The following is a 16,189-nucleotide window of genomic DNA, read 5'->3' as shown; positions in this document are numbered from 1 at the left end:
CTTTGCGTTTATTTGTTTATTTATTTATTTATTTATTTATTTATTTATTTTAGAATATTTGGAGTTTTCCTGGTCTTACTGGATGTCACGCTCCTCCTTGCCGACCTAATTTTCAATGGTAGCAAACTTTATATTCCCTTGGTGTATCGTTCTATTTCTCTAGCTATTGCCTTATTTTTTCTCATGGATGTTGTTCTTCGAGTATTTGTTGAAGGGTAAGTGTGATTATTTTTATAATGCATTAACTGTTTTGTACTTTTATAAGAAGCACTGTGGGAGGCTGAGGTGGGAGGACCCCAAGGTCAGGAGTTAGAGACAATCCTGGCCAACATGGTGAAAACCCGTCTCTACTAAAAATAGAAAAATTAGCTGGGCATGGTGATGGGTGCCTGTAATCCCAGCTGCCTGGGGGGCTGAGGCAGGAAAATCATTTGAACCTGAGAGGCAGAAGTTGCATTGAGCCGAGATCACGCCATTGCACTCTAGCCTGGGTGACAGGGCGAGACTCCATGTCAAAAACAAAACAAAACAAAAAAACAAACAGAAACATTTTAAAATAATTCACAGGAGCATTCACCACAAACTGACTTAAGAGCCTTTGGGCCTTATGAGAACATTGGCGGTAGTCTGGCAGTACCCACCATGGCCTGTGTTTGAGGTGGCCATGGATTGATGCTCCTCTGCCTTTGGAGAGGGGTGGAAAGAGTGGGAGGGACTGCATCTTGTGGTTTGAGTGACAGCTCAGCCATAGCACAATAAAATACTAGGTAGACTTTTAAAGTTTTTGATCTAGGCTGGGCGCGGTGGCTCAAGCCTGTAATCCCAGCACTTTGGGAGGCCGAGACGGGCAGATCACAAGGTCAGGAGATTGAGACCATCCTGGCTAACCCAGTGAAACCCTGTCTCTACTGAAAAATACAAAAAACTAGCTGGGCGAGGTGGCGGGTGCCTGTAGTCCCAGCTACTCGGGAGGCTGAGGCAGGAGAATGGCGTGAACCCGAAAGGCGGAGCTTGCAGTGAGCTGAAATCCAGCCACTACACTCCAGTTTGGGCGACAGAGTGAGACTCCGTCTCAAAAATAAATAAATAAATAAAGTTTTTGATCTAGGCCCTGATTCCCAGACAGCGCCTAGATCAAAAACAAATCTAAGTGGTATTGGCCTTAAAGGGGAGATGCGAGGTGTAGAAAGTGTATTCAAAGGGATAGTAACAGAACTTCCGAAACCCCCAGAAAGATACCAATATCCAAGTACAAGAAAGTTATAAAACACCAAGCAGATACAACTCAAAGAAGACTACCTCAAGGAATGTAATAATCACAGTCTCAAAGATCAAGGATAAAGAAAGGATCTTAAAAGCAGCAAGAGAAAAGAAACCAATATATACAATGGAGCTACAGTATATCTGACAGCAGACTCTTTAGTAGAAACGTTTCAGGCCAGGAGAAAGTGGCATGACATATTGAAAGTGCTGAAGGAAAAGAACATTTACCTTGAAACAGTGTATCCAGTGAAAATATCCTTCAAAGTGAAGGAGAAAAAAAGACTTTTCCACACAAACGGAAGCTGAGGGATTTCGTCAACACCAGACCTGTCCTAGAAGAAGTGCTAAAGGGAGTACTTCAATCAGAAAGACAACGACATTAATGAGCAATAAGTAACAACCTGAAGGTATAAAACTCACTGGTAATAGTAGGTCCACAGAAAAATGCAGAATGTTATGACACTGTAACTATGATGTGTAAACTACTCTTACTCTAAGTAGAGAGACTAAAGGATGAGCCAATCAAAAATATTAACTACAACTTTTCAAGACATAAATGGTGTAATAAGATAGAAACAAAAGTTAAAATAGGGACACAAAGTTAAGTTGTAGAGTTTTATCAGTTTTCTTTTACTAGTTTATGAAAACAGTGTTAACTTATTATAAGATTAAAATAATGGGTTATAAGATAGTATTTACAAGCCTCATGGTAACCTCAAACCAAAAGACATGACAATGGATACATGAAAAATAAAAAGCAAGTAACTAAATCATATCACCAGAGAAAATTACGTTCACTAATGGAAGACAGGAAGGAAAGAAGGAAGAAAAGACCCCAAAACAACCAGAAAAATAAATAACAAAATGGCAGGAGTAAGTCCTTACTTATCAATAACAATGTTGAGTGTCAGCAGACTAAACTTTTCAATCAAAAGACAGAGTGGATGAATGGATGAAAAAACAAGACCCAGCCAGGTGTGGTGGCTTATGCCTGTAATCCCAGCACTTTGGGAGGCCAAGGCAGGTGGATCACGAGGTCAAGAAATAGAGACCATCCTGGCAAACATGGTGAAATGCTGTCTCTACTAAAAATACAAAAATTAACTGGGCATGATGGTACGCACCTGTAGTCCCAGCTACTCAGGAGGCTGAGGCAGGAGAATAGCTTGAATCCGGGAGGCAGAGGTTGCAATGAGCCGAGATGGCACCACTGCACTCCAGCCTGGTGACAGAGCAAGACTTCATCTCAAAAAAATAAAAAATAAATAAAAAAATAAAAAGACCCATTGATCTGTTGCCTACAGGAAACACTCTTCTCCCGTAAAGACACACATAGGCTGGAAGTGGTGGCTCACTCCTGTAATCCCAGCACTTTGGGAGGCAGAGGTGGGTGGTTTACTGGAGGTCAGGAGTTCAAGACCAGCCTGGCCAGTATGATAAAACCCTGTCTCTACTAAAAATATGAAAATTAGTTGGGTGTGGTGACCGGGCGCCTGTAATTTTAGCTACTCCTGAGGCCAAGGCAGGAGAATCACTTGAACCTGGGAGGCAGAGGTTGCAGTGAGCTGAGATCATGCCACTGCATTCCAGCCTGGGTGACAGAGTAAGACTCAGTCTCAAAAAAAAAAAAACAAAGCAAAACAAAAACCAAAAAAAAATGCCAACATATCTGATAAATATTGATGCAAAAATCCTCAACAAGATACTAGAAAAGTGAATTCAACAATATATGGGAAAGATCATTCATCATGACAAGTGGGATGTACCTCTGGGATGCAAGAATGGTTCAATATTTGCAAATCAATCAATGCGATACATTATATCAACACAGTAAAGGATAAAAACCATAAGATCATTTCAGTTGATGCTAAAAAGCATTTGATAAAATCCAACATCCCTTCATGGTAAACACCCTAAAAAAACTGGGTATACACACTTCAACATAATAAAAGCCATATATGACAGACCCACAGTCAATACTACACTGAATGGGGAAAAAACTGGAAAGCTTTCATCTGCAATCTAGAACACAACGAGGATGCCCACTTTTACCACTATGTTATTCAACATAGTACTAGAAGTCCTAGCTAGAGCCATCATAAAAGAGAAAGAAATAAAGGGAATATAAAAAGAAATCCAAATTGGGATGGAAGAAATAAAATTATCCTTGTGTTTGCAGATGATACATTTTATTTGGAAAATACTAAAGACGCCACAAAAAACTTAGAATTGATAAATTCAGAAAATTGCAGGATACAAAATCAATATACAAAAATCAGTAGTATTTCTATATGTCAACAGTGAACCATTTGGAAAGGACATTTAAAAAGTGATCCTATATACAATAGCCACAAATAAAATTAAATACCTAGAAATTAACCTAACCAAAGAAGTGTAAGACCTTTATAATGAAAATGATAAAACACTGAAGAAAGAAATTGAAGAGGACACCAAGAAATGGAAAGAGATTCCATGTTCATGGATTGGAAGAATCAATATTGTTTAAATGTCCATACTCTCCAAAGCAATTTACAGATTCATTGCACTCCATATCAAAATATGAATGACATTCTTCACAGAAATAGAAGAAACAATCCTAAAATTTATGTGGAGCCACAAAAGACCCAGAATAGCCAAAGCTATTCTAAGCAAAAAGAACAAAGCGGGAGGAATCACGTTACCTGACTTCAAATTATACTACATATATAACCAAAACACCATGGCACTGGCATAAAAACAGATGTATAGACCACTGGAACAGAATAGAGAACCCAGAAACAAATCCACACACTTACAGTGAACTCTTTTTTCGTATATGTGCCAAGAACATACATTGAACAAAAGACTTCTCTTCAACAAATGGTTCTGGGAAAACTGGATATACACATATAGAATAATGCACCTAGACCCCTACCTCTCACCATATATAAAAATCAAATCAACATGGATTAAAGACTTAAATGTAAGACCTCAATGAAACTGCTATACTACAAGAGAACATTGGGAAGAATCTCCAGGACATTGGTCGGAGCAAAAATTACTTGGGCCATACCCGACAAGCACAGGCAACCAAAGCAAAAATGGACAAATGGGATTGCATCAACTTAAAAAGCTTCTTCATAGCAAAGGAAACAATTAACAAAGTGAAGAGACAGCCCACAGAGTGGCAGAAAATATTTACAAACTACCCATCTGAAAAGGGATTAATAACCAGAATATGCAAGGAGCCCAAACAACTCTCTAGGAAAAAATCTAATAATCTAACTATTTTAGTGAGCATAAGATTTGCATAGGCATTTCTCAAAAGAAAACATACATAAACAGGCATATCAAGAGATGCTTAACATTATAGATCATTAGAGAAATTGGCAGTGTAGGAAACTACAATGAGATATCACCTCACCCCAGCTAAAACGGTTTATATCCAAAAGTCAGGCAATAACAAATCCTGACAAAGATGTGAAGATAAGAGAACCCTCATACACTGTTCATGGAAATGTAAATTAGTAGAATCACTTTGGAGAACAGTTTGGAGGTTCCTCAAAAAACTAAAAATAGAGCTACCATATGATCCAGCAATCCCACTGCTGAGTAGATACCCACAAGAAAGGAAATCAGTATATAGAAGAGATATCTGCATTCCCTGTTTGTTGCAGCACTGTTCATAATAGCTAAGATTTGGAAGCAACTTGTGTCCATCAACAGATGAATGGATAAAGAAAATACAGTACATATACACAAGAGAGTATTATTTAGCCATAAAAATCAATAAGATCCTGGCCGAGTGTGGTGGCTCACACCTGTAATCCCAGCACTTTGGGAGGCTGAGGTGGGCAGATCACCTGAGGCCAGGTGTTCGAGACCAGCCTGACCAACGTGGTGAAACCCCATCTCTACTAAAAATACAAAAATTAGCTGGGTGTGGTGCTGGGTGCCTGTAATCCCAGCTACTTATAAGGCTGAGGCAGGAGAATCACTTGAACCTGGGAGGTGGAGGTTGCAGTGAGCCAAGATCGTGCCATTGCACTCCAGCCTGGGTAACAACACTGAAACTCCATCTCAAAAAAAAAAAAAAAAAAAAAAAAAAAAAAAAAGAGATCCTGTCATTTGGAACAACATGAATGGAACAGGGGATCACTATGTTTGTTAGGTGAAATAAGCCAAGCACAGAAGGACAAACCTCACATGTTCTCACTTATTTTGGGGCTCTAGAAAAAAAAACAATTGAACTCACAGCTCTAGAGAGTAGAAGGATGGTCATCAGAGGCTGGGAATGGTAGTAGGGGCTTGGGGGTGGGAGATAGAGATGGTTAATGTATACAAAAAAATAGAATGAGTAGCGCCTACTATTTGATAGCACAACAGATTGACCATGGTCAACAATAACTTGATTGTATATTTTTAAATGACTGAAAGAGTGTAATTGGGTTGTTTGTAACATGAATAACAAATGCTTGAGGGGATAGATACCCCACTGTCCACGATAAGGGTGATTATTACGCATTTAGTTGTATCATGGCACTTGAATTGCCATATTGGTGCTTTAGTCATATATATATATATATATGTGTCAAATGATGAATATAACTTTATTGTTTGAAAACTTCCCATGAATGTTGTATTTTCCCCTTAGTCTACTCTAGAAAATACATTTTAAATCATGAAAGTAGAATTTTTAATGTGGATGAGTCAATAGTTTGTGTTCTTAAAATATTCCTATCTCTTCTTGCAGGGGGAATGAACTTTGTTTGTTTGTTTTATATTACAGGAGACAGCAGTATTTTTCTGACTTATTTAACGTTTTAGATACCGCCATTATCATGACTCCTCTGCTGGTTGATGTCGTTTACATTTTTTTTGACATTAAGTTTCTTAGGAATATTCCCAGGTATGAAATGTAAGACTTACCTCTCTTAAAGTTTTTCATTAATTTTGCATTTTCTGTGGCTTTTATTCTATATAATCTTTTTAACTTCAAATGTTCTCATTCTATACCAAATACATTGCTTTAAAATGAAATGTTTAGGTAAATTCCGACATACTTTGAAACTAAAAGATCGTGACATCTGGGGAGCAGTGAAGAGCATACACACTACGTATTAATTGAATAAAGAAGATGGAGTACCCAAAGAAGGACCTTCACTCTTGTACTAACTTTAACTTCCTACATTTTGAAGTTCTCATCAAATTCCCATTTGTATCATTTTTTGGCCTTTTGGCTAAGATCAAGTATAATATTCTTATCAGTTTAATATGTGCTATATAAAAAAATTTTATATTAAAAACAATTCCCCTCTGTGCTTCAACTGCAAATCCCTTACACACAAAATGTTCTGTCTGGATTTTTCCTACAGCCAAGAGGGAATTTATTTGACCATATGCAAAATTGGAGTGACTTCAATCATGAGTTTCTAAAACATAGCAAACAGAACAGAAACCAGGAGATGACACGTGTGGCAACACAATGGTAGAGCTTTGCAGTATAGTTGTGGTAGAAGCAAAGAAAGCGTAGGCAAAGTTAGAACTGTTAGGGATTAGGAAACTAAAGAGTGTATGAGGACCTGGTGACTTTTTTTTTTTTCTTTTTTTTTTACTATGACAGTGAGGAAAATGAAAGAACAAATGTATACTAGGATGTAGACGGTGGCTTCCTAAGCTTGTTCGTGGGTCAAATAGCTGATTTCTTTTCGTACTCTAGCTTCCCTGGACTACAGCTCAGGCCCCAACTAAGCAAGTTAAGTGATAGGCTTTTGGAGCTATTTGAAAATAACCTTAGCCAATGTGGTCCTCTGACTAGAAACCTCAGCAGCACTTGAGAGCTTGCTAGAAATAGAAGAAGAAAAATACCATAGGCCCCACCCTGGACCCACTGAATCAGTGTCTCTGGGACCCAGCAATCTGCAGCTTCACAAGCTCTTCCAGGTGGCTCTTATTTACCTGTGCCCAAATCAGAGAAGCACTAGTCCAGACCATCAGTTCTCTGCGTTGGTGTTTCTGATGGGAGGAGAGATACCAGCCAGCACACTTTGGAAGTAGCTCAATCTGTTGCCTGCCTGATGTGCATTAGCAGCTGAAGTGAAACTCTGTTACTCAAGGGAATAACAGAGATGAAAAAGAATAATCAATTTTTGATGTGGAAAAATTGAAAATGCTAGTCTTAAATCCCAAAATTAAATTTACAAATGCTAAGAGTCTATTGTATCACTATTTCTCTAGACCAGAATTTCTCAACCTCAGCATTACTGACATTTTGGGCCCAATCATTGTCATGAGAGGGTGGTGAGCAGTTATATTAATTGCAGGATGTTTAGCAAAATTCCTGGCCTCTAGCCACTAGATGTAAATAACACACACACACACACACACACACACACACACACACACACACACACATTAGTTGGGAAAACCTAAATGCCTCCAGACATTGCCAAATATCCCCAAGGTAAGTAATTGGGCAGAGGAGGGAAAATTGCCTCTGGTTAACAACTGCTGCTCTAGACGTAGTTTATATTGATAAAATTCTGTTTCTGAAGCAAAAATGGATCTTTTAAATTTATTGTTAGATGGATACATTTAGTTCGACTTCTACGACTTATTATTCTGATAAGAATTTTTCATCTGATTCATCAAAAAAGACAACTTGAAAAGCTGATGAGAAGGCTGGTAAGTGGCAAAACATGCTTATGATTCAGAAAAACTATTTTGTGTTTTGGGACCCATTGGCAAGGGTTGATATCTATACTGTATAATGTTTTTATTTTTATGTTGATGAAGGTTTCACAAACTAACAATGATTTTAAACTCTCAGGTTTCCGAAAACAAAAGGCGATACACAAGGGATGGATTTGACCTCGACCTCACTTACGTTACAGGTTGGTGACACTTTAACTGTTGGTTTACTTGTATTACTTCACTTTTTCTTGTAATTGTACTTTTTTTTTACCTCATCTAAGACACATTCATTCAAAATATTCTTTATTCATGAGGATATATGCCACTGTGATAGTGTGACACATTTGTGGTTTAGCCTTAGCAATGGAAGATCTGCATGTCTTCTCAATTCAGGACTACTTGGTCGCAGCATAGGAACTTGAATGGATTTTCAGCTGACTCCATTTCAGTTTCAATTTATTAAGCTCTAGTAGTTATTCTGAGTCTCAGGGATCCCAGAGAGACCTCTTCTCATCCTAGAACCCCAGAGAAGGAGGTCAGTGCTTTGTAGATCTCAGGTTTTCTGAGTCAGAGGGCTGCAAAGCACCTTGGGAGTTCCCACCATCACTGGTGCCCAGAACTCTTGGATTTTCTCTGGTATTTAAGATAAGAAATAAATTCTAAGAACAGGGAGAGCTTCTTACTGAGGCCAACATAAGTACATGGCATACGGTTAGTACTAGTGGAGTCTTAAGAACGCCATGCCAGTTTAATGGTCATTATGTTGGATCATTTAATATGTTATTTGATTATTCTGAGTATTAGCTCTTTTCTATCAACCTCAATCTTAAAAGTTTTTTTTCTGTGAAAATGGAGTCTGATCATGTATAAATTAATTTTTTGTATGTTATAAGAAATCTATAATAATGTTTTTAATAGTGATGATTTTGATTTTCAGAACGTATTATCGCTATGTCATTTCCATCATCTGGAAGGCAGTCTTTCTATAGAAATCCAATTGAGGTAAGAGTCTTTATCTGACAAATACTCATTTATCAGTGAATGCAGACTATGTAGTCACAAGTTTAATATTGACCCAGATATGGCAGTATTCTTTTAAAAATGTACTCTTTAAAGTAAAAAAAATCATAATGAATTGATACCAGTTACAATTGTGCCAGTGGTTACAAACCACCCCAAAACTTACTGGCTTATAACAGCAACTATTTGTTTGGCCCATGACACTATGGTTTGTGAGTTTGGGATGGGCTTAACTGTCCAATTCAGGTGCCTGCAGAAAGGATTTCTTGTCTCAACTAAGCTCATTCATCTATCTGTGGGCAGCTACTGGGTCATCTAAGGACTGACTAGTCTAAAATGACTTGGCTACCCTCAACTGGCAGAGCCACCGCATGCTACATGCACCCCCCAAGGCCCAAGGCCCATCCCTTCTGGCACCCACTGCTGCCAACAGCCCCACCCCCTTCACCAGCAGAGCCACCATATGCTGCATGCACTTCTAAGGCACTGAGGACTGGCCTGCCTGGTGCCCACCCTGCTGGTGTCAATACGCCACAACTAGCAAAGCCACTGCACCTAGCATGCATATGCCTAGGGTCTGATAACTCATCTGAATGATGGCTCACAGACCAAAAAAGCCATACCACTGTCTCCACAAACACTCACCATCAGGCCACTGAGGCACTCACAGACACCACTGAATGCTGATTACAGACAAAAAGTCACATGAAGACTATAATACTGCACCCACCCAGAACCAAAGTCAAAGCACCCTACTCAGTGAACACTATAGGGGACAACTGTTGGAAGAAGTATTTCTCATCGAAGGCTCCCTAACATTGGAAGAGGCAACTGGTCCCCCAGATGTGCAAAAATCAATTTAGGGCCCCAAGAAACATAAAAAGCAAGGAAACATTACACCTCCAAAGAAACACAGTAATTTCCCATTAGCAGACCCTAAATTTTAAGAGTATATCAAATGGCTAAGAAGGAATTCAAAATAATGATCTTAAGGAAACTCTATGAGATGCAGAGAATATAGATAAACAAATCAATGAAATTAGAAAAATAATTTATGATCTTATGAGAAATTCAACAGGGATATATATGTCATTAAAAACCAGACAGAGATCTTGGAGCTGAAGAATTTAAGGAATAAAATAACAATACCATCAAGAGTCCAGGTGCAGTGGTTCACACCTGTTATCCCAGCACTTTGGGAGGCCAAGGCAGTGGATCACTTGAGGCCAGGAGTTCAAGACAAGCCTGATTAACATGGTGAAATCTTGTCTCTAAAAAATACAAAACTTAGTTGGGCTTGGTGGCGCATGCCTGCAATCTACGCTACTTGGGAGGTTGAGACACGAGAATTGCTTGAACCCAGGAGGTGGAGGTCACAGTGAGCCAAGATTGTACCACTGCACTCCAGTCTGGGTGGCAGAGGGAGACCCTGTCTCAAAAATAAATAAATAAATAAAAGTACAATCAAGAGGTTTAAAAACAGACATGGGAGAGATATGGCCAAAATCTAGGAAGCTCAAAGGTTCTCAAATAGATTCAACCCAAAAAGTTCTTCTCTGAGGTACGTAATAGTCAAACTGTCAAAAGTCAAAAAGAGGAAATGTTCGTCAGGTGTGGTGGCTCACACCTGTTACCGCAGCACTTCGGGAGGCAGAGGCGGGTAGATCACTTGAGGCCAGGAGTTCAAGATGAGCATGGCCAACATGTTTCCATTTCCACTAATAATACAAAAAAATTAGCTGAGTGTGGTGGCATGAACCTGTACTTCCGGTTACTTGGGAGGCTGAATCATAAGAATTGCTTAAACCCAGGAGGTGGAGGTTGCAGTGGGCCAAGATCACACCACTACACTACAGCCTGGGTGACAGAGTGAGACTGTATCCAAAAAAAAAAAAAAAAAAAACTAAAAAACAAAAACACAGAAATATCAAAAACAGCAAGAAAAAAGCATCAAGTCACATATAAGGGAACCTCCATTTGATTAACAGTGGATTTCCCAGTGGAAACTTTACAGGTCAGTAGACAATGAGATGGAATGATATATTCAAAGTACTGAAGGAAAAAAAAAACAAAACTGTCAATCAAGAATACTATACCCAGCAGAGCTATCCCCTAGAAATGAGGGAGAAATAAAGTATTTCCTAGACAAGCAAAAACTGAAGGAATTCATTACCACTAAACTGGCCTTATAAGTACTGCTTAAGGTGGTTCTACATCTGGAAGCAAGAGGATGATTACCATTGTGAAAATACATAAAAGTATAAAACTCACTGGTAGCACAGATATGCACATGAGAAAGAGAAAGGAATCAAACTTTATCACTACAGAAAATGACCAAACCACAAAGATTTAAAAAAAAGGGGGAAGAAAAGAACAAAGGATGTACAAAACAACCAGAAAAAAATGAACAAAATGACAGGATAAAGCCTCATCTATTAATAGTAACCTTGAATGTAATATAAACAGATCAAATTCCCAATTAAAAGATAGTTGGCTGCCAAGATATTAAAAAAAAAAAAAAGAACCAACTACAATAAACTAACTTTACCTATTAAGGTTCATACAGACTGAAAGTGAAAGGATAGAAGAAAATATTTCAGGCAAACAGAAACCAAAAGCGAGCAGAGGTAGCCATACTTACCAGATAAAACAGACTTTAAGTCAAACTGTATGAAGAGACAAAGAAGGTCATTTTATAATAAAGGGATCAACTTAGCAATAAGATAAAATAATTGTAAATATATATGTATCCAACACTAGAGTATTCAGATAAGGCAAATATTATTAGATCTAAAGGGAAAGATAGACTTCAATGCAGTAACAGTTGGGCCTTTAACACCCCACTCTTACCACTGGACAGATCATCCAGACAGAAAATCAACAAAGAAATATCAGATTTAAGCTTACAGATAGGAATAAGTGCTGGTGTTCTATAGTGCTGTAGGGTGACTACAGTTAACAATAATTTATTGTATATTTTTAAATAGAGAGGATGTTGAGTGTTCCCAACACAAAGAATGATAAATATTTGAGGTGATAGATATGCTGATTATCCTGATTTGATCATTACACATTGTATACAGGTATTGGGATATCCCTCTCTACCTTATAAATATGAACAAGTATTTTGTGTCAATTAAAAATATTTTTAAAGAATGAAGGAAACAGATTTTTTAAATGAAAGAAAAGAAAATAACCTGACTTGGCTGAATGGCCCCATATGGTCTCTCACTCTCCAGTAGGCTGCTTCGGGCCTGTTCACATGATGGCAGAGGCAAGAGTCCCTGGAGCAGCAACAAAGCGATGCAAATCCTCTTAAGACCCAGGCTCAAAATTATGTATTACTTCTACCCCATTTTATTGGACAATGCAAATTACACTACCAGTCTGGATTCAAGGAGTAGAAAATAAACTCGAATTCTTGATGGAAGGAATTATAAAGAATTGTGGCCATTTTTGATAGTCTACCATAGGGAAGAAAGACAGAGATGCTATAAGCAAAATGTGTATTCTTAGGTTGAGATCCTAAATTATAGTGGGGGCATACTGCTATAGGCTCTGTGGAGGACTACATTAATTTCAAACATATAATGCTGTTCACTGTGAAATGCCAGCTGATAGGATCATTGTTTAATTTTATGTAATTTATAATACTTATTATACCTCAATAAAAGTATAATTATCGAGGGCCGGCATCAGTTGCTGAGAGGTGGAAGGAGTACCTCTCTGCAGTGCATTAGCTCAGTTCCCAACAGGACAGTACCTCTCTGCAGTGTGTTAGCTCAGTTCCGAACGGCACAGTGCCTCTCTGCAGTGTGTTAGCTCAGTTCCGAACAGGTACTTTCTGCAGTGCGTAGCTCAGGTTCCCAAACAGGCGGTACCCTCCTCTGCAGTGTGTTAGCTATCAGTTTCGAACGGGCACAGTGCCTCTCTGCGTGTGGTTAGCTCAGTTACGAATAGCACAGTCCTCTCTGCAAGTGTGGTTAGCTCATTCCGAACAGCCATATTCTCTTGCAGTGGCGTTAAGCTTCATTACGGAAGCACCAGTACTTCCTCTGCAGTGTGTTAGGGCTCAGTTCCGAAACGCACAGTACTTCTCTGCAGTGCGTTAGGCTCCAGTTCCAACAGGGACGGTACCTTCTCTGCAGTGCGTTAGCTCAGTTCCCGAACAGCACGGTACCGCTCTGCAGTGTGTTAGCTCGAGTTACGAATAGGCACAGTAACCTTCTTCTGCGTGCTTAGCTCAGTTCCGAACGGACAGTACTTCTCTGCAGTGCGTTAGCTCAGTTCCCAACAGGACAGTGCCTCTCTGCAGTGCGTTAGCTCAGTTCCGAACAGGGCAGGGCTGCAAGTTCAGCTGCTTCCCAGAAAATGTCCTGGATCCCCGGCCTGAGTCATCATCCCATGACTGGAGAATGTGGACAGATTATTTATCAAGAAACTGGTGATAAATGAGGGACTATAGGAATTAAGAACTGGGTTGAAAAAGAAATGTTTAGAGTGATGCAAGATGGCCAATTAGAAGCAGCTGCAGTGTGCAGCACTCACAAAGAGGAATGAAAAGGGGCAAGGGAATTCAGCACCTTCAACTGAGATATCCAGGTTCTCACATTGGGACTGACTGGATGAACAGGTCGACCAATGGAGAACGAAGAAAAGTGGGGAGAGGGTGCGATGCCTCAGCCGGGGGCAGCATGGAGCCAAAGGAACCCCCACTCCCAGCCAAGGGAAGCAGTGAGGGATTGTGCAGTCCTGTCCGGGAAACCGTGCTTCTCCCATGGATCTTGGCAAGCCATGGTTCAGGAGATCCCCTTGTGAGCCCATGCCACCAGGGCCTTGGGTCTGATACACAGAACTGTATGGAGTCGGGCACATCAGCTGCTCAGGCACACACAGAAACCGGGGAGTTTGACACACTCCAGCCCCCGGGATCTTCAGCACAGTGGGAAATCTGTCCATACGTATCTCTGGGAAGGGGCCTGAATCCAGGGAGCCAGGCAGTGTCATTCTGCAGGCCCCATTTCCATAGCACCTCACAAGTTAAGACCCACTGGCTTGGAATCCTAGCCTGCCAACAGCAGCGGGTTGGAATCCACCTCAGATGGGTCTGAGTTCCCGGGGAGGTGGGAAGAGGCAGCCGGCATCACTGTGGTTCATAGACTCGGCCACTCCAGCCTGCCAGCTATGGAGAATACAGTCTGGACAAGGAAGAGTTCCCCACAACACAGCACAGCTGGCTTGCCAGATCGTGACCAGACTGCTTCTTTAAGCAGGACCCCAATCCATTCCTTCTTACTGGGCAGGAATCCCTGCAGGGGCTTTAACCCCTCCAGCAATGGTTCTATGGACAGAGCTTTGATCTCTCCCTGAAATGGAGCTCCTGGCCAGAGGGGCAGCTGCCATCTCTGCAGTTTGGCCAACTCAGCCACTCCAACCTGCTGGCTTTGGAGAATACAGGTGGGCTGGAGGAGGAAGTATCCCCCACAAGGCAGCACACCTGCTCTACCCCAAAGCAGCCACACTGCTTCTTTGGAGGGTTCCCTGATCCCATACCTCCTGACTGGGTGAGAACGCACAACAGGGGTCCCCAGTCACCTCCTGCAGGTGTGTGCGGGTTGACTACAGGTCAGTATCCCCCTGGGATGGAGCTTCCAAAGGAAGGAGCTGGCTGCCATCTTTGCTGTTCTGCGGCCTTCACTGGTAATACCTCATTCAGAGTCTATGAGGAACTTAAATTTTCAAGAAAAAAACAACCCCTTTAAAAAGTGGGCAAAGGATCTGAACAGACACTTCCCAAAAGAGATATGCATACAGTCAACAAAAGTATGAAAAAAGAGCTCAACATCACTGATCATTAAAGAAATGCAAGCAAAACCGCAATGAGATACCATCTCATGCCAGTCAGAATGGCTATTATTAAAAAGCCAAAAACCAACAGATGCTGGGAAGGTTGTGGAGAAAAACGAATGCTTTTACACTGTTGGTGGGTGTGTAAATTAGTTCAACCCATGTGGAAGACAGTGTGGCAATTCCTCAAAGACCTAGAGGCAGAAATACCATCTGACCCAGAAATCCCATTATGGGGTATATACCCAAAGGAATATAAATCATTGTCTTATAAAGGTACATGCATGCACACATATGTTCATTGCAGCAGCATTCACAATAGCAAAGACATGGAATCAACCTAAATGCCAGTCAATGATAGATTGGATAAAGAAAATGTGGTACGGCCGGGCGCAGTGGCTCAAGCCTGTAATCCCAGCACTTTGGGAGGCCGAGACGGGCGGATCACGAGGTCAGGAGTTCGAGACCATCCTGGCTAACACGGTGAAACCCCCGTCTCTACTAAAAAATACAAGAAAACTAGCCAGGCGTGGTGGCAGGCACCTGTAGTCCCAGCTACTTGGGAGGCTGAGGCAGGAGAATGGCGGGAACCTGGGAGGCGGAGCTTGCAGTGAGCTGAGATCTGGCCACTGCACTCCAGCCTGGGCGACAGAGCGAGACTCCGTCTCAAAAAAAAAAAAAAAAAAAAAAGAAAATGTGGTACGTAGAGCGGGACATCTGGCTTCCGAGCGGGAACCTTTGTAGCGCCAGTGACGAAAGAGAGAATTAAATATGGGTGATGTTGAGAAAGGCAAGAAGATTTTTGTTCAGAAGTGTGCCCAGTGCCACACCATGGAAAAGGGAGGCAAGCAAAAGACTGGGCCTAATCTCCATGGTCTCTTCGGGTGGAAGACAGGTCAGGCCATTGGATTCTCTTACTTAGACACCGGTAAGAACAAAGGCATCACCTGGGGAAATGATACACTGAGGGAGTATTTGGAGAATCCCAGGAAATAAGTTCCTGGAACAAAAATGATCTTTGCCGGCATTAAGATGAAGGCAGAAAGGGCAGACTTGTTAGCTTATCTCAAAAAAGCTACAAGTGAGTAATAATTGGCCACTGCCTTATATACAAAACAGAAATGTCTCATGACTTTTTTATGTGTACCATAATTTAGTAGATCTCATACAGCAGAATTCAGATTATGAATGACTATCAGAATATTTTGTTGGGCAGTCCTGATTTAAAACTAAGACTGGCTGGGCGCGGTGGCTCAAGCCTGTAATCCCAGCACTTTGGGAGGCCGAGACGGACGGATCACGAGGTCAGGAGATCGAGACCATCCTGGCTAACACGGTGAAACCCCATCTCTACTAAAATACGAAAACTAGCTGGGCGAGGTGGCGG

At 40.8% G+C, this 16,189-nt stretch overlaps 1 protein-coding gene and 1 pseudogene across 8 annotated transcripts in view; both read left to right on the top strand.

Annotated features, from left to right (window-relative positions):
• The first annotated feature begins 30 nt into the window (after positions 1-30).
• The window catches only part of LOC108538306 (phosphatidylinositol 3,4,5-trisphosphate 3-phosphatase TPTE2), a 66,345-nt gene continuing 50,186 nt past the window's right edge, over positions 31-16,189 (top strand). For all 8 annotated transcript variants that reach the window (XM_017886381.1, XM_017886349.1, XM_017886341.1 and 5 more), the window contains exons 1-5: positions 31-215; positions 6,032-6,151; positions 7,827-7,926; positions 8,072-8,135; positions 8,873-8,937. In XM_017886381.1, the coding sequence (XP_017741870.1) occupies positions 184-215; positions 6,032-6,151; positions 7,827-7,926; positions 8,072-8,135; positions 8,873-8,937 (381 nt within the window). In that variant the 5' untranslated portion in view covers positions 31-183. The remainder of the gene's footprint in view (positions 216-6,031; positions 6,152-7,826; positions 7,927-8,071; positions 8,136-8,872; positions 8,938-16,189) is intronic.
• On the top strand, positions 15,493-16,045 carry LOC108538360 (cytochrome c-like; annotated as a pseudogene).

Source organism: Rhinopithecus bieti, unplaced genomic scaffold (genome assembly GCF_001698545.2).
Source record: "Rhinopithecus bieti isolate Rb0 unplaced genomic scaffold, ASM169854v2 scaffold_1014, whole genome shotgun sequence".
Classification (NCBI taxonomy): domain Eukaryota; kingdom Metazoa; phylum Chordata; class Mammalia; order Primates; family Cercopithecidae; genus Rhinopithecus; species Rhinopithecus bieti.
This window is presented reverse-complemented; position numbering and strand designations above follow the sequence as displayed.